Source organism: Alosa pseudoharengus, unplaced genomic scaffold, assembly GCF_046254945.1.
Source record: "Alosa pseudoharengus isolate Yale_2024_CS ecotype anadromous, Long Island Sound unplaced genomic scaffold, YU_APseudo_1.1 YU_APseudo_1.1_scf_3, whole genome shotgun sequence".
NCBI classification, from domain to species: Eukaryota; Metazoa; Chordata; class Actinopteri; order Clupeiformes; family Clupeidae; genus Alosa; species Alosa pseudoharengus.
In genome coordinates this window covers 35,351,272-35,377,966 of record NW_027468718.1, presented here as the reverse complement: position 1 = coordinate 35,377,966, position 26,695 = coordinate 35,351,272, and the positions used below count along the sequence as shown (strand labels likewise).

The window sequence follows — 26,695 nt, the reverse complement described above, 5'->3', positions numbered from 1 at the left end:
GATTCGGCCGCCATATTGGATTTAATGAAAAACACGTACAATTTTTCGCAGGTCACAAATTTCAGCGGATCCTCACCAAAATTGGCAGAGCCCATCTTCAGACCATGCCTTATCAGTTCATTGCTTTCTGGAATAATTGACAAAAGCATTTGGCTGTAACAGCCAATCGAAATTTGTGGCGAAGCCGCCAAACAGGAAGTGAGCTCATATCTCAACAACGCTTGCATGTATCAAAGCCAAACTTGGTGCATGGACTCAGGACCCAATCACGGGGACGCTCAAGAAATCTGGTGACCTTTGACCTCTAGGGGGCGCTGTAATTAAGAAACATGCCTTTTGGCCTGTAGCTGCTGTTGTGCTTAGAATTAAAACGCACTAGTGGTGTCTGGTAATACTGTTGGAGGTCCTTAGGCCGACCCAAGCTAACTTGTGATGTCATCATAATTGATTCGGCCGCCATATTGGATTTAATCAAAAACATCAAAAAGTTTTCACAGGTCACAAATTTCATCTGATCTTCACCAAAATTGGCACAGACCATCTTCAGACCATAACCTATCAATATATTGCTTTCTGGAACAATTGACAAAAGCATTCTTCCGTAACAGCCAATCAAAAATGATGGCGAAGCCGCCAAACAGGAAGTGAGCTCATATCTCAGCAATCCTGCCATGTATCATAACCAAATTTACTACATAAATTCATGACCCCATTAGGAGGACGCACAAAATATTTGGTGACCTTTGACCTGTAGAGGTTGCTGCAATTTGCAATATTGCATTTTGATCTGTAGTTGCTGATGTGTTTCATCGATCCTTTATTTTTTGATGTGAAACTGATGACAACATGTTCCATCCAGTTCATTCTAATGCGTGCGTGCAAGGGCGGGGCGGGGTGGGACGGGCAGTGGCGGTGGGTTGGCTGGGTGAGGGGGCGGCGACACTCAACCCTGGTTCAGCCCCACAAAATCAGTTATGTTTTGATGTGAAACTTGACCTTGTAACTCAGCCATTCTTGGGTTGTTTGACATGGAACTTGCTGTGACTGCTTAATGCTATATGCCTGATGCCACGGCATTGAGTTGCATGGCAAATCTGGACTGCTGAACTGCCTGCTTGGCCCCCACATTGCTGCTTGCAGCTATATTTACAATAGTGTTTTGAATTACATTTTTAATTCTGTTATTGTGCTTTAATGAAAAAATGTGAATAATGTGCAATCATTCACCATAGATACTTACTCATCATGAAGACAAAGACAGATTGAAGTTTAAAAATGATTTATTTTCTCGTGTTCATGAAACACAATTAATTTCACAACATGAGCAGTTAAACAGTGTGTTCCATTCAGAGAGGAAAGAGCAGGAAGCCACTGAAGGTCTTGTGATTATCAGCATCATCATAGAGCCTGTAGCCTGCAGGGAGTCGCATGTTAACTACATCTCCCACCTCCAGCTGCAGAGTCGCACCACTGGACACATAGGCGACATGTCCATCTGTATCATACTCAGTTAACCGCATGATCCGCTCTCCATTCTTATACATCTCGATGTACATTGTGTGTCCGCCGGCTACGTGATCCATTACAGTGAATCTGAAGTAGTAGACTCCCTTGACTGGAGCTTTGAAGAAGCCTGTTGTGCTGCTGTAGGCCTCTCCAACATCGGTGATGATTTTAGTGAAGACCAAGTTCAAGTCAGTGTTCCCAGCCTTCACAGTTCCTGAGTTGGTCAAACCTGCCGAAAACGCTACCTTGGGTTTCTCTGTAAACTCATACTTCAGTTTTGCCACGTTGGTCTTGAAAGTAATTGTAGGTGACTAATTACTTAATATTAATCTTAGACTGGCGAACTTCAGGAAAAACTCAGGAATCAAGTTTATTCTATTACAAGCAGAGAGGGTACAAAAAAGGTCTATATGTAGGCCTAGCCCAGGCCTGAAAGGCCTAGGTTGGCCTGTAGCCAACTCCTCTCTTCCGCTACATCCTTAGTCCAAGTCTAGAAAATCTGATCTCACAAACATTGCAGTTTAGTTACTTTTAAATGGTTTAAACAAAGAACAAAATGGCGCCAAGAACAAGCCCACTTGATTGGTTCTACAGTTGGTATCAGACACACCTACTCACACCCACTTCACACCTATGAATTCTTGTCAGAATAGCATGAGGAGAGATATCTTATATATCAGAAATATCACTTATAGAATGTTCCAAACATTCTCACAATCACATCATTACAATCCATGTAATGAGACTATCAAAATGATACCAGACATGAATACATTTACATTTCATGATACATGGATACATTATATCAAGGAAGCATCCTTTGTCTTGTGTAAGTGATAGGCCTTAAACCAGCACATTAGCATTCCATTGGGGGAGGGGATAGTGTCTTTGTTTAAAACCAAGATGGGTTACATGGCTAACTAAAAGTAGTCTTGAAGTTAAATTATTATCCATTAATTTTATTGCTATCAATTCCCCCTTTTCAAGTCTGAATGACTTGAAGTTTAAAATAAGATTCCATAACATGAGCCTTCTTGAACAATTTTACAATTTTTTTTTTTTTTTTTTTTTATAAAGTCCATAATCAGTCCATAATCAATGTAAGTGTGTGCGTGAGCAAGGAAAGCAGCGTTCAGCATACATCCCTTCTTGCGTTTCTCTTCCGTTGAAGAAGGGTCCTCTTATGAAACTTGAATGTGTCTGCATTGTTTCAGTGTAAGTGTATGCGAGTGCAAAGGGTGTGCATGCAGGCCGCGTTCGGCGTGCACTAGAGGGTGACAATTTTTCGGGACTCCCGCGGGTCACGGTATTCCCGCGGGTTTCCCGCAGTACGGGAGTAAATTTCACTGTTGGTAACGTGATTGGGACGGGACAGGAAATAATAAACGGGAGCTGGCGGGAAGCCAGAGATTATTAACTTAAAAAATGACGCTGCAATGCAGTGAGTGCGCCCAAAGACGTGAGGCATTTCGTTTTAGAAAAGAGAACCAATTACAACCCACAATACGTTTGTTGTTGATTGGTAGCCTATCAGAGCAAGACAAGCAGCTGCCCTGTCCACAATCAATCAGCTTCAGCGATAGGCCCTAAGGCAAAATGGATGCAAAGAAACAGTTACAGGCGAAAGTATCAGCAAAGGACAACTCTATTCAATTGCACGAGCTGTCCGGGAAAGCGATTCTCGTTGAGTTTAATGTGTCATGCAATGTTGGGGCATGACACCTTGACGATCGCATTCCTCAATATATTTATCGCATAACCCTGGCGGAACACAAAAAATTGTTTTGTTTACTCATAGCAACCTTGCTATGCTTCGCTGGTTTAACGTGATGAGAACGGTGCAAACTTAACTGATGGGATGAGATCTAACTATGAAATGATTTAAGCATAGCCTACAGCAAAGTACTGTAAAATATGTAATTTTAATATAGCCCAAAATGATCGGCTATTAAAGAAAAGTTAGACAAGGCTTTCTGCCCTACCAAAATGTATGGTCACCGCACGCTACTGTAGCCTAACAGTCGGATAACTTTAGACATCAACATAGGGAGCGGGACGGGATTCGGGAGTCTTTCTCTCGGGATTTTGCGGGACAGAATTTTTTTGGGGGGGCTGTCACGTGATCGGGATATGACGGGAGTATTTGTGCGGGCTCGGGATGGGACGGGAGTGAAAATTGCTTCCCGTGTCACCCTCTAGTGTGCGTGTTTGTATGAAGTCACTTGTTTACCACATCTCCCAGTTGCTCCTGCAGAGTGCTGGAGACATGGACATGTGGATCCCCAAATTCACTGTGTAATAGAGGGTGACAATTTTTCGGGACTCCCGCGGGTCACGGTATTCCCGCGGGTTTCCCGCAGTACGGGAGTAAATTTCACTGTTGGTAACGTGATTGGGACGGGACAGGAAATAATAAACGGGAGCTGGCGGGAAGCCAGAGATTATTAACTTAAAAAATGACGCTGCAATGCAGTGAGTGCGCCCAAAGACGTGAGGCATTTCGTTTTAGAAAAGAGAACCAATTACAACCCACAATACGTTTGTTGTTGATTGGTAGCCTATCAGAGCAAGACAAGCAGCTGCCCTGTCCACAATCAATCAGCTTCAGCGATAGGCCCTAAGGCAAAATGGATGCAAAGAAACAGTTACAGGCGAAAGTATCAGCAAAGGACAACTCTATTCAATTGCACGAGCTGTCCGGGAAAGCGATTCTCGTTGAGTTTAATGTGTCATGCAATGTTGGGGCATGACACCTTGACGATCGCATTCCTCAATATATTTATCGCATAACCCTGGCGGAACACAAAAAATTGTTTTGTTTACTCATAGCAACCTTGCTATGCTTCGCTGGTTTAACGTGATGAGAACGGTGCAAACTTAACTGATGGGATGAGATCTAACTATGAAATGATTTAAGCATAGCCTACAGCAAAGTACTGTAAAATATGTAATTTTAATATAGCCCAAAATGATCGGCTATTAAAGAAAAGTTAGACAAGGCTTTCTGCCCTACCAAAATGTATGGTCACCGCACGCTACTGTAGCCTAACAGTCGGATAACTTTAGACATCAACATAGGGAGCGGGACGGGATTCGGGAGTCTTTCTCTCGGGATTTTGCGGGACAGAATTTTTTTGGGGGGGCTGTCACGTGATCGGGATATGACGGGAGTATTTGTGCGGGCTCGGGATGGGACGGGAGTGAAAATTGCTTCCCGTGTCACCCTCTAGCGTGCACCCTTGTGTCAGTCCAAACAGTCCATGAACAATGGGCCATGAGTGTCTTTGATGATGCGGAGTGCGATGCTGCTTTCGGCACCCCCTTTCGTTGCTTTCAGTCAGTCCAGTTTTGTTGCTTCCAGAGTCATGGCAGTTGGTTCTGCCACAGGTTCCGTTGGACCTGTGGTTCCTGAGCCTCGTCCAGTTTCGTCTCATGACTGGCCTGGCCCCGACCGCTGCTGCTGGCTGTACCTGAGCCCAGGGCAGAGTTGTCTGGTCCATCAAGCTCGTCCAGTGGCATGGCCTGGTCTCCACGGCTGCTGCTCTGGCGTGGTAGCTGAGCCTGGTTGGTGGAGCCATTCGCCATCTTGAAAGGATCTTCTTGAGATGTTTGCGTAGTGGTAGTCGAAGACAAAGGCATGTCACACCTCCCTTTGTCCCTTCTGGCATGAAAGAGATTCTGGAGAGTGGATTCACAACAACTTTGAGAGACATTAGCATGAGTGTAAACAGAGTCAAACAGTGTCTCGTGAATGCAGATTCACAAGTCAACAACAGTATGCTAATGTATTCAGTTTCTCAATTGGAGACAGTCACACCTACAGCATGGGTCTTCTAACATAGCAGGGCTATTTATCTCCAAACAGAGACTACACATTTGCATCTATTGGCAAAAGGCCAATATAAAGAAAATAAATAAACTTTGGTTAAGTTTAGATGTTTAAAAGAAAAATAATCCACAGACTCACGTGGGTAGGGTACCCCTGCATGTCTTTTAAAGAGATTTTGCATTAGAAGTGAGGGACAGTAAAACAAAACAGTAGGCATTTAAAAAAATGACCATTTGAGCAATAAAACCAGTAAACTTAGATGGTATTTCAAGTCAATACCATCTATCTCCCCCTTTTTATAGTTTCTTAACTATAACAGATTGTGATCCCAATATGAATGAAGAAAAGAAAATACACCACTAAAAACAAATAAAAAGTAATTTCAAACATAAAGAAACTCAAGTTGTGGGTATGAATCCATTCAATTGAACATTTGCCCACATCAAACAAGGCGTAAACATGTAGCAAACATTTCCCATTGGCATACAAGCAAAAATAAAAAAAAATATGTCTTAACATGTTAAACCCCAAAATGTGTCCCTTAAAAGATAAATTAAATGAAAGAAAGAAAATGGTTGAAATCAACAATGGTTTCCCATTATCACTCCTCTTAGGTTCATATCTCCCCAGTGAAGTTCCTTTTGTGTCCATGGGGGAGAAGCTGGGGGGTTGGTTATAGAATACAGTGCTGCTAGAACAAAGGCAGTGAGATAAGATAGCAAAAGGTGTGAAAACTTTTGACCCAAGAAAACAAAGAAGGACTTGAAACAAAAAATGGAAACAAACACATATAACGAAATAAACAAATTTCACACACACAGGGCCGGCCCACACGCGCATTCATTCATACTGGACACACAGACACACACAGCTCCATGGAGCTGGAGGACAACTTTAAACGGGCTGCAGGAAGAATTTCCTGCTTAAAAGAACAAAAGAAGTTTAGTCAAGCCTTTTCAGTTAGCTCATATTAGCTCACAAAGACATCTAGACGCCCCTAGCGGCAGCTAGTTAGCTCAGGCGTACTTAAAAGAGGCCTAACCATGCTCTCTTGAGCTTAGGCCTATGCTGTTTGAGCTTATGCTGTTTGCACACTTGAAAAAGATTACGACAAAAATCCTGGATTCAGATGTAAAACAAAACACCACATCTATTCAAAAACAAAACAAGACTAGTGTTAGCTTAACACTTTGGATTCTAGCCGCTCATACGCTCTTGGTGATAAAAACAAAAACAGCAGTGCCAAGTTCTGTCTAATATTCTGTTTTGGTAATGAAGGAATAAAAATGTTCTGTAAACAAAGAGGGGCATAAGCTACGTAGCTTCTTAGGACCTGACGTCCCTAAAACCGCGGAAAATAGATCGCTCACTATACCACAGTGATTAATATTGAGTTGCCTAGCACACTCGCTAATCTATTTACTCTTTATATACAATAAAGAGGCACCATTGGACTTCAATCCAACACATATATCGACGCTTTACAAAATATGGATCAATCCGTCTTGTGCGACGTTTTGCCAAAATCGGGGAAGCACAAATTTATGTCCACTATTAAATTACGGTTTTGCCAAAATATTGCCAAAATCGGGGAAGCACAATTTTGTGTCCACTATTAAGTTACGGTTTTGCCAAAATGTCTACTCACTCAGAATGTCTTTCCCGATATCTTAACGCCCATTCCAAACTGTGGTTAGTAGGAACCGCCCGGGTTTACAGATCCACCTTCGTTCATCACCAAAGAAGAAATGCAAATAAAAAGCGTCCTTACCTGGGAGCTGACACCAAAGCGATGAGAAAAAGAAAAAAGGAAAAAAAACTGCGGCATCTTAGAATCAGCGACAAAAGTATATTATCTCTGCGGTTGGAACCTCCATGAAAGTAATTGTAGGTGACTAATTACTTAATATTAATCTTAGACTGGCGAACTTCAGGAAAAACTCAGGAATCAAGTTTATTCTATTACAAGCAGAGAGGGTACAAAAAAGGTCTATATGTAGGCCTAGCCCAGGCCTGAAAGGCCTAGGTTGGCCTGTAGCCAACTCCTCTCTTCCGCTACATCCTTAGTCCAAGTCTAGAAAATCTGATCTCACAAACATTGCAGTTTAGTTACTTTTAAATGGTTTAAACAAAGAACAAAATGGCGCCAAGAACAAGCCCACTTGATTGGTTCTACAGTTGGTATCAGACACACACACAGACAAGTTGCCCACTTCACACCTATGAATTCTTGTCAGAATAGCATGAGGAGAGATATCTTATATATCAGAAATATCACTTATAGAATGTTCCAAACATTCTCACAATCACATCATTACAATCCATGTAATGAGACTATCAAAATGATACCAGACATGAATACATTTACATTTCATGATACATGGATACATTATATCAAGGAAGCATCCTTTGTCTTGTGTAAGTGATAGGCCTTAAACCAGCACATTAGCATTCCATTGGGGGAGGGGATAGTGTCTTTGTTTAAAACCAAGATGGGTTACATGGCTAACTAAAAGTAGTCTTGAAGTTAAATTATTATCCATTTTAACCATACATTTTATTGCTATCAGTCTTCACAGAGGTTAAGTCTGCATGCTGTGCTGCGGTGTCTCTCTTCACTTGCTCCACGACTCTCTCCGTGGCCACCAGTCTGGTGTCTCTGGCGGCATTTGAGGCCTTCATTCCTGCTAGCTCAGTCGTGGTGTCCTGGAGCTCCTTCTGGGTACCGGTCAGCTTCCCTCTCAGCTCCAGCACCATGGCTCTGAGTTCCCTCAGCTGGTTCTCGGTCTCCAGTTCACTCTGGGAGCACTGGATCTGAGCTCCGCACTCGGAGAACAGCAGCACCAGCAGTGTGATGATGGCTACCATCTTTGATAAGACTCTGTCACACACACAGACACTACAGCAGTAGTTTAAAAAGAACTACCAAAACGTCTTGAAATTGGTATTTTCCAATGACTGGAGCACTCAGATGGAAAACATACAGACAGTGTGAGAGAGAGAGAGAGAGAGAGTTTAAATAAGATGAGTTTGGAGTCAAAGAGAATTACACAGTAGAGGGTGACACGGGAAGCAATTTTCACTCCCGTCCCATCCCGAGCCCGCACAAATACTCCCGTCATATCCCGATCACGTGACAGCCCCCCCAAAAAAATTCTGTCCCGCAAAATCCCGAGAGAAAGACTCCCGAATCCCGTCCCGCTCCCTATGTTGATGTCTAAAGTTATCCGACTGTTAGGCTACAGTAGCGTGCGGTGACCATACATTTTGGTAGGGCAGAAAGCCTTGTCTAACTTTTCTTTAATAGCCGATCATTTTGGGCTATATTAAAATTACATATTTTACAGTACTTTGCTGTAGGCTATGCTTAAATCATTTCATAGTTAGATCTCATCCCATCAGTTAAGTTTGCACCGTTCTCATCACGTTAAACCAGCGAAGCATAGCAAGGTTGCTATGAGTAAACAAAACAATTTTTTGTGTTCCGCCAGGGTTATGCGATAAATATATTGAGGAATGCGATCGTCAAGGTGTCATGCCCCAACATTGCATGACACATTAAACTCAACGAGAATCGCTTTCCCGGACAGCTCGTGCAATTGAATAGAGTTGTCCTTTGCTGATACTTTCGCCTGTAACTGTTTCTTTGCATCCATTTTGCCTTAGGGCCTATCGCTGAAGCTGATTGATTGTGGACAGGGCAGCTGCTTGTCTTGCTCTGATAGGCTACCAATCAACAACAAACGTATTGTGGGTTGTAATTGGTTCTCTTTTCTAAAACGAAATGCCTCACGTCTTTGGGCGCACTCACTGCATTGCAGCGTCATTTTTTAAGTTAATAATCTCTGGCTTCCCGCCAGCTCCCGTTTATTATTTCCTGTCCCGTCCCAATCACGTTACCAACAGTGAAATTTACTCCCGTACTGCGGGAAACCCGCGGGAATACCGTGACCCGCGGGAGTCCCGAAAAATTGTCACCCTCTAAGCACACACACACACACACACACACACACACACGAGTCTGATTACCACAGTGACTTTCTTATCTGTCCTACCAGATGTAGTGCATTGCATAATGCAATGAGGAACTAAAGGTTCAAAACCAACCAAATAAGACAAAATAAACACAAGTAACAAAAAATAGCAGGAAGAACACCTTACTCTTACACAATAGCCAACCAAGACATATAAACTGGGTACCAGCACACTACCAGCACAGCTCAGAAACTACTGCCACTCTTACTACTGAGTTCATCTTTTTAAACTACTGCTGTAGTGTCTGTGTGTGTGACAGAGTCTTATCAAAGATGGTAGCCATCATCACACTGCTGGTGCTGCTGTTCTCCGAGTGCGGAGCTCAGATCCAGTGCTCCCAGAGTGAACTGGAGACCGAGAACCAGCTGAGGGAACTCAGAGCCATGGTGCTGGAGCTGAGAGGGAAGCTGACCGGTACCCAGAAGGAGCTCCGGGACACCACGACTGCGCTGCACGACACCAAGACTGAGCTAGCAGGAGTGAAGGCCAGACTGGCAACCACTGAAACTGAAGTAGTGAATCTGGAGAAGGAGATTTCAAAGAAACCCAAGGTGGCGTTCTCAGCAGGTCTGACTAACTCGGGACCCGTAAAGGCTGGGAGTTCTGAGCTGAGCTTGGTTTTCACTAAAATCATCACCAATATTGGACAGGCCTACAGCAGCACGACTGGCTTCTTCACAACTCCAGTCAAAGGAGTCTACTACTTTAGATTCACAGTACTTGACATGCTAGAGTCACGCAGGATGACGATCCTGATGTTTAAGAACAAAGAGAAGCTCATGGGCTTGGCAGAATACGATACTGATGGAAAAGAAACCTATCTCTCTGGTGGTGTGACTCTGCAGCTGGATGTGGGAGATGTAGTTAATCTGAGAATCACTGCAGGTAGCAATTTATATGACAACACCAATAATAATTGCATTTTTACTGGGTTTCTTCTCTTTCTTCTTTGAAAGTAGCTCACTCATTCTTACAATGATTGAAATAAACTCAGCCTCTTGTTTTATCTCGGCATTTTATTCCATTTTATGTTTTCTTTCAATTACTCTATCTGATGTACTTGACTTTTATGTAGCCTACTACTATTATTTGCTTATATTTAGAATGGACAAAAGGACCTGGGGAGACGGTTTAGGGGAATATGACTGATGGACTTCAATCTTTCCTCCAGTGGTGTAACTGCAGCTGGAGATTGGAGATGTTGTTAACATGCGACCCTGCAAACAGTAGGCTATCTGAAGGCTTTGATTACACAGATTATCACAACACATTCAGCACTTTCCTGCTCTTTCCTCTCTTAATGGAACAAGCTGCTCAATATGATGGTAACATATGATGAATAGTGTACCTCATGAGGAAATCATTTAAACTGAAATTCTTCTGACTAGGGGAGCTAGCTCTCTGTTTTGTTTGAATGTCAACCGAAGTGACGTTACCCAACATTGCTTAGAGCACCTAATTTGTGTAAATTATAATACATGATTAGGGATGTAACGATTACCGGTATAATGGTAAACCGCGATAAAAATGTTGACGATGACAATTATCGTTTTCATTTCAAATATCATGATTATCACGGGTGATTACCACGGTCTGGCAACAGTGTGTTTAATCCTTCCCAGCTTCATTTGAGTCTGCTTTTGACATACAGTAGGCCTGGTACAATGAAACTGGTCCCCTACTGATTCTGTTAACTACTTGATGGATTTACCTGTAATTCGGATTTGGCTACACCTGCTTTTAAAAGGCGGAACATTTTCACAGCAAAACATGCACTGTATCATGTAGCCACTCTGTGTGTTTTTATGCGCGTGTCCACATTAAATCCATTCCACTCATGTTATCCGTAGCCTAAAGTTTAATTTTGAACACTTACTTTGGTCTCACTCAATGGATCCATATAACAGAAATAGCAAACTCCAAGTCATATATTTTATAATATAGTAAATACTGTCACACCTTTTGAAACTATTTCAGCTTGTGTAGGCCTATTAGTGCTTTCTGAACATATTAAACACACTTTTAAAATAGGGTGACCAGATGAGATTGGCTGAAATTCGGGACGCTTTTTTTTTCTTCGCGGGCTTACAGCGAATTTTCAAACCTGTACCAAAACACATTTTTATTCAAACATCAAGTCTGCCTCAAAATACAACAGAGAAATCATGAACTCAAAATGTCATTGTGGGAAAAAATGACTATGTAACAGTGCAAATCAGACCTTTCAGAATAAGGATAATAGCCTAACGCTAATAACAAGCCTTAGCAAAATTATGGGTCATTAAGTAAGAATACAAAATAATTGTTAGAGATTGTAGATTATGTTAAAACAACATGGACATTAGGCCGAACTTCCGACGTATTTTTTTTTGCACACAAGCTGGCTCTGCCTGCTGCGCTGCCTGCACATTCAATGTCCTCGGCTTCGCGAAATCAGTGCATATTCGCGCCTAATTATAGAACGTCAAAAAGAAACAAAGTAGCCGGGCTGCATCCAGACACTTAGCTGCCGTCGGGGGCTGCATGCAGTCGACTCAGACTCTCTACGGACAGTTTTTAATGTTTATCAGAAAATAACTACTCAGTATTCTGATTGAGTATAATTTTCAGGGCCAATTAGGGCAGGATTCGGAATTCGGGACAACTGCTTGGATATCGGGACTGTCCCGAATTTTTCGGGACGTCTGGTCACCCTACTTTTAAAAATACCGCGATTATACCGAAAACCTTGATTAGTTTGGTCACTCTAACCGTGAGGTTAAATTTTCATAACGTTACATCCCTAGTGGAGACCCAGATACTTGTAGGTGCTTAACACCTCCACATTGACCCCATCAATGGAGACTGGTAGCAGAGCGGACTTAGACCTGCGGAAATCCACCACCATCTCCTTGGTCTTTGAAGTGTTGAGTTGAAGGTGATTGAGTTTGCACCACTGCACAAAGTCCTCCACCAGGCTCCTGTACTCCTCCTCCTGCTCGTCCCTGATACACCCCACAGAAGTCAGATGTGTACAGGGTGAACAGGACTGGAGAGAGCACAGTTCCCTGTCGCTCGGTCAGGTAATCTGTAATCCAGGTTACCAGGTGAGCGTCCACACCCATCTGCAAGGGCTTGTCTCCCAGTCTGAGGGGTTGGATGGTGTTAAAAGCACTTGAGAAATCAAAGAACATGATTCTCACAGCACTTTTCCCCTTGTCTAGGTGAGAATGTGTCCTGTCTAGAAGATACGTGATGGCATCGTCCACGCCCACTTTCTCCTGGTATGCAAACTGTAACGGGTCTAGTGCATGGCGTACCTGGGGTCTGAGCATACCTAAGACCAGTCGCTCCATTGTCTTCATCACATGTGATGTTAGAGCGACAGGCCTGTAGTCATTAAGCTCACTAGGGTGTGGCTTCTTAGGAACGGGGGTGAGACATGATGTCTTCCACAGTGTTGGAACTTGTCCGAGACGTAGACTCAAGTTGAAGATGTGCTTCAGTGGCTCCCCCAGTTCAGCAGCACAGGCCTTGAGTAGCCTAGGACACAGTCTGTCAGGCCCGGCTGCCTTCTTGGGGCGAAGTTTCTTTAGTTGAACTCTTGGTCTGCTGTGATGATGGGGGAGGGGGGGTGCATCTGGGATCTGTGTGTCTGATGGCTGTTGACTGAAGTCGTTGTCACCTCATTGTTTGTGATCGCCATGTGGGGGAGGGGTGCAATATCCAGTGATGGTGGGGGTACGATAGCCTGTGATGGTGGAGGTGAGTGTTGCAGTGGTATTGAGGGGGTGTGGGGGTGGGGGCTGGGGGATGACCACCTCCTTGATGTCCCTGTCAAGGCTGCCACGGTTGTGCCACAGGCACGAAATTTGAAGTGTATGATCATTATGACACCCTCTGAATGCGTTCCAAGTTTCGTGAAATTCCGTTCATGGGGGGCCATATCAGCTACACACAAGCGCACACACACACACATACGCATGCACACACACACACGCACACAGACACACGTAAACACATAAACACACACACACACACACACACACGGTCATATTTTGTACCGCTCTGCGGTACATCTAGTTTATTTAAATACTGACTAAATTAATTTGATGAAGAATACACCCAGTGATGTTAACCCATACAGTAAGACTAGCAAGCATGCTGATGCACACACACACACACACACACACACACACACACACACACACACACACTCAAAGCATTCATCTCTAAGTGGGTTTGTTCATAGATATCAGTCTGGTCATGGCTGAAATTATTCTTCAACGGTTTTGTTCATAGCTAACAATGCAACTGCATTTGACACAGGACAGATGTAGGTTGCTAGTGACTATTATTAGCTTTCAGAATATTAGCTTTCAGATTGGTACAATCTCTTTGTAAATTACGTTGAATTAAAAAGTGTTTAAATCGTCTTGGCACCCCCCTACTCTTACTAAAGATGGCAGAGGGGTGAGGAAATGACCATTATTTTGTATTGATAAATTAAGCACATGATAAAATTAAACTCCATACACTCTTAAAACGAATGTTGTTTTAACACATCTCTGTGTCCAGATAGGGACAACACATTCGTTGTAAGAGTGTGCTTACTTCCATTTAATTACGCAGTATAGCTCCCTAGAGATATCCAATGATCTCTTTTAGTTTATTTCACCCTTTTTGACTGATTTAATAAATATATTTTTTCTTGGGGAGAACTGGATTCCCACTGGTATAGGGGACATTCTACCAGAAAAGTACACTACATTTCCTGTCCTGATAACTTTAAAAAAGGTAGAGCTTATGGTATAACTCACTAAAAGTGTATATATAAGTATAAATATATATACTCTTTTGATCCTGTGAGTGAAACACACTCAGCACACAGTGAACACACAGTGAGGTGAAGCACACACTAATCCCGGCGCAGTGAGCTGCCTGCTACAACAGCGGCGCTCGGGGAGCAGTGAGGGGTTTGGTGCCTTGCTCAAGGGCACTTCAGCCATGTCTACTGGTCGGGGTTCGAACCGGCAACTCTCCGGCTACAAGTCCGAAGCGCTAACCATTAGGTCACGGCCTATACATATATAGCATATATATAAAGGTTTTGGGAAAAGAGTCCTGTTCTTTATGCTTGCTTTGATCATGATCATGTTTTTTTTAAACTGGCACAAACTGTACTTTGGGTCATGTCCCAGTCCGAAAGCCATGTTTTGTTTGCTTGTCTGGTTTTTATTTACTTAAACCTTAATTGTCTTCGGACTTTCATCCCAAAATGTGATGACCATCAGCATGAACTGAGGCATAAAAAGAGTGAGAACTCCAGTACAGAGCTACTGAGAGAGAGAGAGTGATGTTGAAGATGAGGGCCGTGATCTCACTGCTGGCGCTGCTGTTCTCTCTCTGTGGGGTCCAGAGCCAGAGCAGTGACACTGATAATGCCTCAGGCCCCACTCACCTGGACGTCTCTGCTGAGCTCAGGGAACTCAGAGAGCAGCTGACCGCTACGCAGACAAAACTACAGGACACCATCACCAGACTAGATGCAGAGAAACCCAAGGTGGCGTTTTCAGCTGCTCTGACTAACTCAAAATATGTCCAGGCTGGGAACACAGAGATGAACTTGGTCTTCACTAAAATCATCACCAATGTTGGAGAGGCCTACAGCAGCACAACAGGCTTCTTCACAGCTCCAGTCAGGGGAGTCTACTATGTCAGGTTCACTGTCATGGATTACCCCTTTTCAGCCTGGATGGATATCAAGATGTTTAAGAATCAAGAGCAGATTTTTTTCCTAGCAGACCATGAGGCTCAGGGTCACCTTTATATCTCCAGTGGTGTGACTCTGCAGCTGGAGGTGGGAGATGTGGTTAACATGCGACTCCCTGCAGGAAAGAGGCTCTACGACGACCATAATAATCAATGCACCTTCACTGGCTTCCTGCTTTTTCCTCTCTGAATAAACAAATAGCCCAACTGTTTAGTTTGGCAAAAGAGAAATAAGCTCAAGCATGGAGCTGTATCATGAACATAAGTAAATAAACCACTTTTAAACTCATATCTTTCTTTGTTATCATTTGTTATCATTATCATTAATATTGCTATCAACATGATAGAAATATATGAAATGGTTGTACCCATACAGAAAAATAACATTCACATATATGCAGCTTGAACATATTCCAGTATAAGCACATCTATGTTAAATAAATATATTTACATCTATGTTAAATACATATATTTCCATGTATGTATCAATATATTTCAAAATAGAAGTAAATATTCAATATTGGCCACTTTTTTATATTTTATGCATATAATTAAATATATTTAAATATATGACACTAAGAAGCATGATCACATGACCCTTGATGAAGATTCTGATCACATGATCTATATATTTCATATATTTCTCTAATATAGTTCATATTCTACTATGGTTTGATATTTTCCGCATTGATCAATAAATATTTCACTATTGTGTTTACTTAAAATCAACCATAGTATCAGTATAAAGAGGAAGAAACACACAACACTTCTGTTATCTTTTATTCTATTTTATTGAAAATCTTTGTTTTTGTTATGGAACCTCAGTTCTGTCACTTTGGCATGCCTGGCCCAGCAATCTGGAGTGAGTGCCTGACCTGGGAACTGCTTCAGGGTGGCCTCTGAAGTGAGAACATATACAAATAGAACGCAAAATATTAGTGACACAAATACAGATGGTAACGTGCAGAAACATGTACAGAAACCCAGATAGTATGTTAAAAGGCTACATGAGGCCACACATGTAGGTCCGAGCAAAGTCACAAAGTGTAATGCCATTTATGTTTTGATTAGATAAGTGGGAAAAAGGAATGATAAGGAAATAAAAACAATACCTCCTTGGAATACAGGCACCCTGACCACGGTCAATTTCTCACTCACATCCTCTTGCCTTTCTCTTTGAGCGAGTGAGTGCTTTCAGAGTTCATTGCAACAGTGTGATAGTGACAGAAAAGCTATTCCACTTGACATGTAGTTATCAGAAGTACAATTGTGACCGTGGCACTCCATCTGCAGCCAGTTGGAAATCTGATTCAGTGGGAGTGGGGCCAGAACAAATGAAATGCACTCTCAGAGTCATCTGAGGTTCCCAGGCTACAGGGGAACCAGGAAGAGGGAACAAAACAAGATTGAAGGGAGGGGAGTGAGAAGGAGTTGTTAAAAAGAAAAAGGAGAATGGAAATTCAAATGTGTCTATCAGTTGTTGCAACCATCCTTCATAAGCTTTGCAATAAAAAATAAGTTAATATACAGAAATCTAAGAAAACATACATACAGAAAAATGTACAAATATACCCAAATATACAAGTATACAGCAGTATAGTGGTGAATAGGGATCAACCAGCCCAATGCCTTCAGATGTCCACAACCCTCTCACCATATAATGTCAATACAGTAACACACACACACACACTTTCTCTGAATTGCACATGTAAGGCATGTAAGTACACATTCATTTTTGTCTTTTCATACATAATGATATTACTCTCAGTTCCTATGCTTTCTCTGTACACATCAGTCACCCACTCACTCACCCAGACACACGCACACTTGCACACATTACAGTTAATGTTAAAAAAATAAACAATGTGTAAGTCTGTAAACAATGGATCCACAATGACCTTAATTTATGTATGAAGGGTTAACGTTGGTACACACATGGACATAACTTTCACTATTCTACTGTCTGTATGATACATGAGTCATTTTTTTCTCACTGAATTTCAGTTCATTTTTAAATGTTTCCATGAGTCAGTCTTGATATTGTTCTCATCATTTACTATTTTGGGGTACACCAAAAATGGCTCACTGCAGTACCAGTATTTTTACAATAGTGTTTTGAATTAAAAATTTAATTCTGTTATTGTGCTTTAATGAAAAAATGTGAATAATGTGCAATCATTCACCATAGATACTTACTCATCATGAAGACAAAGACAGATTGAAGTCTAAAAATGATTTATTTTCTCATGTTCATGAAACACAATACATTTCATGACATAAATAATTGTTAAACAGTGTTTTCCATTCAGTGTGTTGCATTCAGAGAGGAAAGAGCAGGAAGCCACTGAAGGTGTTGTGATTACCAGCATCATCATAGAGCCTGTAGCCTGCAGGGAGTCGCATGTTAACTACATCTCCCACCTCCAGCTTCAGAGTCACACCACTGGACAGATAGCTGGAATGTCCGTCTGTATCATACTCTCCTAAAAACATGATCTGCTCTCCATTCTTATACATCTTGATGTACATAATGCGTCCGGCTAGGTGGTCCATGACTGTGAATCTGAAGTAGTAGACTCCCTTGACTGGAGCTGTGAAAAAGCCTGTTGTGCTGCTGTAGGCCTCTCCAACATTGGTGATCATTTTAGTGAAGACCAAGTTCAAGTCAGTGTTCCCAGCCTTCACAGTTCCTGAGTTGGTCAAACCTGCCGAAAACGCTACCTTGGGTTTCTCTGTAAACTCATACTTCAGTTTTGCCACGTTGGTCTTCACAGAGGTTAAGTCTTCATGTTGTGCTGCGGTGTCTCTCTTCACTTGCTCCACGACTCTCTCCGTGGCCACCAGTCTGGTGTCTCTGGCGGCATTTGAGGCCTTCATTCCTGCTAGCTCAGTCGTGGTGTCCTGGAGCTCCTTCTGGGTACCGGTCAGTTTCCCTCTCAGCTCCAGCACCATGGCTCTGAGTTCCCTCAGCTGGTTCTCGGTCTCCAGTTCACTCTGGGAGCACTGGATCTGAGCTCTGCACTTGGAGAACAGCAGCACCAGCAGTGTGATGATGGCTACCATCTTTGATAAGACTCTGTCACACACACAGACACTACAGCAGTAGTTTAAAAAGATTAACTCAGTAGTAAGAGTGGCAGTAGTTTCTGAGCTGTGCTGGTAGTGTGCTGGTACCCAGTTTATATGTCTTGGTTGGCTATTGTGTAAGAGTAAGGCGTTCTTCCTGCTATTTGTTGATACTTGTGTTCATTTTGTCTTATTTGGTTGGTTTTGAACCTTTAGTTCCTCATTGCATTATCAATGCAGTACATCTGGTAGGACAGATAAGAAAGTCACTGTGGTGATCAGACTCATCTCTGTGTCTGCTGTGTGTACGTGTGTGTGTACGTGTGTGTGTGTGTGTGTGTGTGCTCATGCAGGGCCGCTGATATGCTTTTGGGGGCCCTAAGCATAAATGGTCAGGGGACTGAAGCAGGACAGAGGGACTGCTAATCTTGCAGTGCACTTTGCACGGTGCTAACCAGAATTTTGTTGACTTCATATAAGGCGCCCAATCTACAGTGACAACTGTCAACTATTTGCAAACGTGTCACATGCATTGTGAAATCTAGATTATATCCTTTAGGGCTTAGAGCTACATCAAATCCAATTGCTTGTTAACCTAGCCTAGGTTGCTGACATTAGCTAGCAATATCACTGCATGTTAGCAAAACAATTAGACCTATAAAACACAAACTTACCAGCAAGGGATGCAGGGGCGTCATCTCTCAGTTTTCTTTTCTTTTGTTTTCCAGCCACAGATCCATATTAGATAGATAGATAGATACTTTATTGATCCCCAGGGGAAATTCAAGAAATTGCCTCTTATATTACTTGCCATTATGAATCACCATTCAAATTCAGCTTGATAAAGATTGGTATAATTATGGAAAACTTCAGGCAGAAGGATGCTCTACCTCCACTGTGAAAAGACCAGAGCTTTGAAGGCTGTACCATTTCAGGGAAGTGGGATGGGGCTCTTTTTAGGTAAAAACATCTAATTTGCCCGAATTGGGTGATAGGGTTAAGAAAAAGCAATGGTGGGCCTCTTCATAACTAATTTATATATTTTTATAATGTAATAATTATCATGACATTTTTTAGCAACCTTAATTTTGGGGGCCCCCGCCAGGTACTTGGGGCCCTACTTGGGGCTCGGTGTATGGGGGTAGCGGCGGCTCTGAACCTGGGTAGCTGCCCTCAGCTCAGGGAACTCAAGAAGATGTTGGTGGAGATGACAGAGGAGCTGGTAGCCACCCAGAAAGAACTACAAGACACCAACACCAGACTCTTTGCAAGTAAAACTGAAGTGGAGGACCTGAAGAAGGACAATGCAGCGCTGAGAGCACTGAAGAAAAGTAACCACTGAGTGGAAAACAAATTCCCAGTGGGCCTGCGGCGTTTTGGGGCCAGGCTGATTAGCATAGGCCTACTGTGAGCTTAAAAAGTGCATGCTATTGTGTTTGAATATTTTTTTTTGCTGTGTCCTCCAGCAGCCTGGACAGTGTGGCTGTAGCCCTTCACTTTCACTCCTCGCGGCCACTCCCCATGAAGATGACCTGACATATAGGCTAAAATGCCGGATCACCTTATACATGCACCACGTTGTGTAGACCTACACAATTACTTAAGGCTCCTTGCCTCCCCTTTCCATCAAGTTTGCAAGAGTTTTGTTCTGGAGGGGCCACTCGAGCTTGAAATCTCCCAGTTATATTCAGTGTCCTGCTTATGCCCCTGCTGAAGAACAAACTGGCAGCAAATAAGAGACACAGTGTATTGTGAACATAAGCAAACCACTATACCACTAATAAACTGCAATGCTTTTGTCATCATTGGGAAAAAGGAGCAATGCTGATTTTTGAAGCCTTTTCTGGCTGCCGGTCATTTATTATTAATTACCTAGAAAGGTTATAAATGCAGTAGGATGTTATTGGTGAACTGTCTCACTCCTCCTACACACCTGCTGCATTGCATGGATCGAAATGAATTTAGGATAGGATAAAAAACAAACATGTTCACTTGTTCTCGCTCTCTCTCTCTATATACATATATTTTAAAAAGTAAAAAAAATCCCTTTGCACAGTCAACTTTGTCTTGAAGTCAGGTGCTTTTGGGTTGCAGGTTCACGATTTGTCAACAAGGAAGGGTCACCCTTGTTAATATATTATATATATATATATATATAAGTTGTCATTGCCTGTCGCAAATTAAAAATGATTTAATTAAATTAAACCAGATGATTGGGATAAATATTCTGTTATAAATCTTTATTTGGTTAACAATACAAAATAAGTTACTAGTTAAATCTGGTGGCAGTCACAACTGCTGTACATGTTTTGTCTCATTCTCAATAATCTGTAGTTTACCAGATTGACGGGAAAGTTAACCCTTAGAACCCGATTGACGCAAAGTGCGTCAAAAAACACACCCCTTCTTCTCTGTTACATTGCTCCGGAACGGTTCATCGCAGCGAGATGAAACCTTTATTGCACGACAGAGCACAAGTGTGGCTTTCCAACGAGACTACACACTTGTCTGTACGATCAAGTATGAAAATAAAAAAAAATCATGAAATTAAATCAAATTGCATCATATTTACAGTCTATACTTCTCTGCGTTCACCTGCACACACATTACTCTAGTTTGAATTACTCGCGAACCCGTGATCGCATCGATATGGCAAGCATGTCAGATGAAAGAGGAGGCACAGGGCTATCCATTGGTACCATGTTTATCGATCCTTCGGGCTTATAAAACCAGACGAAGTGACTGCAAAATAATAACGTCATGTACACAAACCAACACTGCACACTCATTACTCTCGTTTGAATTACTCGCGGACCCGTGATCGCATAGATATGCCACGCATGTCAGATGAAAGAGGAGACTCAGAGCTATCATTTGATACCAAGTACATCCTTCTGGGTTATAAAACAGACGAAGTGACAGCAAAATAATAACTTCATATAGCTGGACTTACCCCACGTTTTTGTCTGTTCTTGTGGCAAAGCATGTTTATAATCCAATGCTATCATGTGTTTCTCTATGGCAAAGCATGTTCATATTCCGGTTTTGAGATCCTAGCAAATTCCTGCATGGCATCCAATTCAAGGCTCACATTGCATCCCAATTTGTTCAACAAATAAAACACCTTTTTTGCCTTTACTTTGTTCATGGCAATGCAGTAAAAAGATGAGAATTATTATGACAGCATACACACAGGCACGCAGGCTAACACATAACCTCGGGTCAAGTGAGGTCAGATCAGTTCGTGTCACAGATATGGAGCTCAGAAAGGTCATTATAAAAAATGGCATTTATTTCCGTAAATCACACAGCAAATATTTCTGTAAATTGCTCAGCCCCAGAGTATCCCTCCAACATGGCAATTATATTGCCCGATTCAGGACAGTCTGCCCTACAACCACATGAAATGCATGTAGAGCTGTGAGCTGCTGTGGTGAGATACATGTCAAAATATAAGAATTTTTATAATACACTTTTTATATTTTAATTCTTTAAAAATCAAAATAAAATCAATGCTAGTATTAATACATGAAATGATGGCAGATCTGAATAGCCTAGACTCTCCTGAAAAAAACAATATATAATATATGTGTGTGGCACTTACAATGACCAGAATAAATCCTTATGAATAAAGGTAGTGAAAATGCCCTAAAAACAGCTTAGGGTTCTAAGGGTTAACATACACCTTTCTGAAATGAACAGCTAATTTAACCGCTAACATTTATCACACCTAAGACATGCCCAAGACAAGACTGCTCTTTGTCCACTCTAGACAGTTACTAAATTACTGTCCTGAAGGTGAGCGCAGTCTGAAAAAACATTTAATTTGTCCTTGAGGGACACACTCTCAATCTTGTAGTTATGGTCCATCACTGGCCAAATATGAGGTTTTCATAACAGGGTTATGCATGGTTTGGCAGTTGGCTGAACAAATGAAATAGTTCTTCTTAAAGGATCAAACCGTGTTATCACGGGCCCTTCTAGTGGTCCAGTTGACCACTAATCATTTTCAAGAATTTGCTCCTGGTGAAATGGATAAAAGCCATCAATTTGTCTCTTCACATTTGAAAGTTCATGACAAAGATCCACACCACACAAGGTCAGCGCATTATCTTCATATTTTATTCACATATGTTACATTTTTAAATGTCTAAATCACACTTCCCGGGGTGAGATGGGAAAGTTGGAGTCAGCCCCTACAGTAATGTACTGTATGTATCCTTCCTTTAATCACCGTTCACACAGGAGCTCGTGGCCTACCGCTACAACACACACCCGGCATTCAGAACGCAGGAGCTTGTGGCCTACCTCTACAACACACACCCGGCATTCAGAACAGAACATCACTCCAGATCTGTAGCTTCAAAAGTGTGTGTGTGTGTGGGGGAGGGGCACGATAATATTCCATTGTGATATCAATAATAATATTCATGATGGCAAAAGCATAAAGTAAACAAAATAAATCAGCAGCATGCATGTGCTGTGTGTGTTTGTGAGAGACTATGCATTCTCCTGCTGAAGTGCTCTTGTATGCCCTCAACACAGAGAAAGGGGTTATTTCAAAACGTGGTTTTATTTTGCCTGAGCCCAGAGCAGATTGTTTAGTCTTCATTCTCAAGCCCATAATTACATCATTCCACATATACGCATTTCTTTTGCTTCCATACCAGGGGAAGGCAAACATTTGTTAAGTTTCAAGCTAAGCATTTTCAGACACACTTCTCCATTGACACCGGGAGTACCAGATTTGGATTATTATATATGTTCATAAAGTCTACTAAGAAATGTAATGTTTGGAAAACGTCACTTGTGAATATATAACCACTGCACACAGGAGAGCCCAGTCACCCTATAGTTTAAACCATTTCCAAAAGTCTATTACCAATGGCATGTCATGCTGCCTCCCTTGGAGAAAATAGGCAAACAATAATAAAAAGAATGTGAATTTCCAAAAAAATACCTCCCTAACTTCAAATGGCATAAGTTCATGAGTTTCATATTTATTTAAACTTTTCATGTAAAGACATAGATAACTTAAAAAGGACCAAAACCCAAACATATAGTCTATACTGGGCACACATCTCAAAATAATTGATTCCCAAGACATTCACTTATCTTGAGACATAAGTGACTGCTAGAGGCAGTATGGTGGTCCAACTGCCTAGTGAAATTTGGTACTTTCCATGGCATTATCAGAGCCATTTGCTATTCAGTTCTCAACAGCAATTCCACTCCACAACACAGAGAACAGAACATCTACTCCATTTGGGGAATAACCAACAAAAGATGGATCTAAAATGACATTAGTACACTAGGGGGTTATTGAGGACTACTGTACACACACACACTCATGCACATATACACACACAAACACACACACACACAATCGAGATTCACACGAGACCGATGTGTAAACGGATCACTTTGACCCATCAGAGTTTGGCAGCGAAGCCTCTAAAGTGACAGCACTGGAGCAGTCAGGGCCCAGTCAGACAGGAGGTTTGGGTTTGGTAGGCTGGGTTGGTACAGTCTCCTCGTTCTGCTCATCGGACAGATATTACAATAAAAATGAAAGTGCTGGGTTATCAACGTAAGCAGAGCTTAAGTGCAGTATATGACTGTGTGCTGTGTGTGTGTGTGTGTGTGTGTGTGTGATCCTATTAAATTATTTCTGGGTAACCTACAGGACTGGATGTCAGTTTAAAACCTTTTCATTATAACTCGCCTTTCAGGCATTTTTGTCTTTTTAGACCTTTTAAAGTTCTCTGGGCAGCTTTTACAGCTGCTGTTAGGTGATCAGCACATCATCTGCAAAAGAGGGCTGCAACGTGAGGAGACCTTAAGACCAATCCACCTAATATATAAGCCTGGGTAAAGCGAAGCCTCAAAAAAAAAACAACAACTCAACAATAACAAAAAAGGCTGTTGTAGACACCCCCTGTTATATGGGTATGAGTAAAGTTCAGAGGAGTGTGGTAAAAAGGCCGGTGCCCCAACTGGGCTGTGGCGGCGCAGAGAACCTGGGTTTGGGCTTGTGGATCTGCAGTCGCATTGTGGAGCTTACCGGCTCATTCAAACCACGCCAAGCAAACCAGAACAGCCAAACAAACACACAAGACCTTCATCTCTTTTGAATACAAAAAAGTCAACAAAAAAAGTCAAAAAAGTCACACAAAAAAAAACACCCTCTACCCCCCAAACTATATATAAATCATTTTTACAAAAAGGTAAATCATGAACTATTTTTTTTTTTCAAATAATGAATAGCAGCATTTATTTAAATATCTTTAAAAACGTTTTTTGTTTTTCTTTCTTTTTTGAAACTACAGCAAAAAAAAAAAAAAAAAGATAACAAAACAAAATTCCTGAGGATGATTTTTTTGCAACCAGACCTTAAACCCAGAGCCTTTCTCTGTTGCCTACATTAGACTCACATGATGTAAACACTCTTCTCTGTGTGCAACCAAAAGCTTAACATCAATCAAGTCTCAGCCCAAAAATGCTACTGGCATCTTGGTGGCTAAATGCTATGATTGAATTATGCCCATTTCATTGTTTTCCTTTATTTCCTTTGGCTGAAATGTGTTCAGCGTCTCATATAGAGGCCCTGCCCGAGTCTGCTGGCCTACAGAGGGTTAATAGTTTTCAATTTTAGCAATGCTCACATTCGCTTGCTGAAAACGCCACATACTGCAACCGAAAGCTAAAGCAAGTCACAGTAATGGTTTCACATGCAGAAGAGCCCTTTTGCACATGCTAAAACATCTTCCACTGATGCAACCTGACTGAGAATGAAAAAGATATAAATAATAGATATGTATTAAATTAGATGTGTGGGTCTACTCATTGAGGGAGGTCCGTGGTTGTCGGTCATGACTGTTTCTGGCAGGGGGTGAGTTCTATCCCTTCCTTGTGTAGCGCTTTTAGAATGTTCTGATGTAATGTCTCATGGAACGTTCTGTGAGAGGAGAAATAAACAAATTTGCTAAAAAAAAAAAAACATTCGCTGATGGGTTCTAAGTTCATGCATCTCCAGGGTGATCTGGAGACTGAAGCGCTCCTCTCGTGCCAATAGAGGACCCCTCCATGGAGTCCAAAAGCAAACTTAAAAAAAAGAGAGGCCAAAAAAACATGTGCTTTTATGGTGAGCTCACCCCAAACCACTAATACCCCCCACTTTCTCTCTTTTTTCCTTTTTAAAATCCACACCTCAATCACTGATACATTTTTTAAATGGTTTCTTTTTGTGTTTTTTTTTTTTTTTTTTCTTAAAAACACACACACTGTTAGTCGATTGGCATGATTGTACACTAAAACTTCACATAAACCCAAGGCTGGGGGGCAGCAACCTTTTTGCACTGGATGTAGATTTCTTTTTGTTTGTTTGTTTGTTTGTTTGTTTATATCGTACATGATACAAGTTTACCATAAGATTTACACCAGGCAGGGCTGAAAAAAATGGCCCCAGGTGAGGCTGGGCTGGGTGAATGGGAGGGGGGTGGGGGGTGGGGGTGGCTGGGCATCTCAGTTCGGGCCCCTGGGAGCCTCTGGTGGTGGTGAGTGTGTGTGGGTGTGCGGGAAGTTTAGAGTCCGTTGTAGTGAGGCCCCCAGCGCTTGTTGATGTGGTCAAAAGTGTGAGCCACCCACTGCTGCTCCAGGACACGGTAGCGCTCGGCGCAGAGGAACAGCGGCTTGCCTCGGCTACAGGAGGACAGATAGCAGAGAGAGAGAGAGAGAGAGAGAGAGAGAGAGAGAGAGAGAGAGAGAGAGAGAGAGAGAGAGAGAGAGAGAGAGAGAGAGAGAGAGAGAGATGGGGGGTTATTTTACAACATGCTTGAAACAAATCTTGCTTCCAAATCTATTCTAATGAATAGATAAATAGTAGTTCACTTTTCCCCGTCTTGTTGGGAGAGACCATCACTACCTTTGCTTTCCTACACTGCACTGTTTGTAATGTTGCCTCGAGAGGTGGCAAGTGCACGACGACAGGTTTTGCGTTGCGCATTACTTCTTGTAGCCCCGAAATACTCCCGGATGATCGAAGTGCTACTCTTCTTCCACAGAAACACTTCCACACTTTCTGCTTCAGTGGCAGCCATTTTCTCTGCACTTCTGATTGTTAAAAGGTCAGTCACATGGACGATGACATGACATGAAAACCAGTGAAGCATCGTGATTACCTACTAGCGTTCATGGGCTTCGGAAAAACCTTTCTCCGAGTGAAAACATCATCATTCCGCGTCATTCACATCACGTAATGTGTGAGTCAGAGGTCGGAAACTGGGGCTAGATTTTGCTAACAGAGTTGCCCAGTTAGGGGCTCGTCATCACTTTTGTCGTCACGTTGTAGTTTGTTTGTAGTCCATGTGGCCTTTCATGTCCAACAGTTTTAATGTGAATGCACTGAATGCACCAAGAGACACAACGTGATTACCGACTGGGTCAGAGACGCATTGTGATTACCTACATGGGTCAGAGAGACATCGTGATTTCCTACTGGCTCAGAGA

At 42.1% G+C, this 26,695-nt stretch overlaps 2 protein-coding genes across 3 annotated transcripts in view; one reads left to right on the top strand and one right to left on the bottom strand.

Annotated features, from left to right (window-relative positions):
- The first annotated feature begins 9,642 nt into the window (after positions 1-9,642).
- Positions 9,643-15,311, top strand: LOC143099938 (complement C1q tumor necrosis factor-related protein 4-like). Its single transcript, XM_076262847.1, has 2 exons — positions 9,643-10,221; positions 14,769-15,311. Exons 1-2 carry the CDS (start codon positions 9,643-9,645, stop codon positions 15,309-15,311), a joined length of 1,122 nt encoding a protein of 373 aa, XP_076118962.1.
- Positions 15,312-22,287: 6,976 nt separating this feature from the next.
- ubr3 (ubiquitin protein ligase E3 component n-recognin 3) overlaps positions 22,288-26,695 on the bottom strand; it is an 81,096-nt gene continuing 76,688 nt past the window's right edge. For both annotated transcript variants that reach the window (XM_076264151.1, XM_076264152.1), the window contains exon 39: positions 22,288-25,888. In XM_076264151.1, coding sequence (XP_076120266.1) covers positions 25,771-25,888 — 118 coding nt within the window. In that variant the 3' untranslated portion in view covers positions 22,288-25,770. The remainder of the gene's footprint in view (positions 25,889-26,695) is intronic.

Excerpts from the sequence above, each read along its gene's own strand:
- LOC143099938 (XM_076262847.1), top strand. The coding sequence starts at position 9,643 with ATGGTAGCCATCATCACACTGCTGGTGCTGCTGTTCTCCGAGTGCGGA. Across the intron at positions 10,222-14,768 it reads GTGTGACTCTGCAGCTGGAT|AGCCAGAGCAGTGACACTGA; the intron begins GTGGGAGATGTA and ends TGTGGGGTCCAG.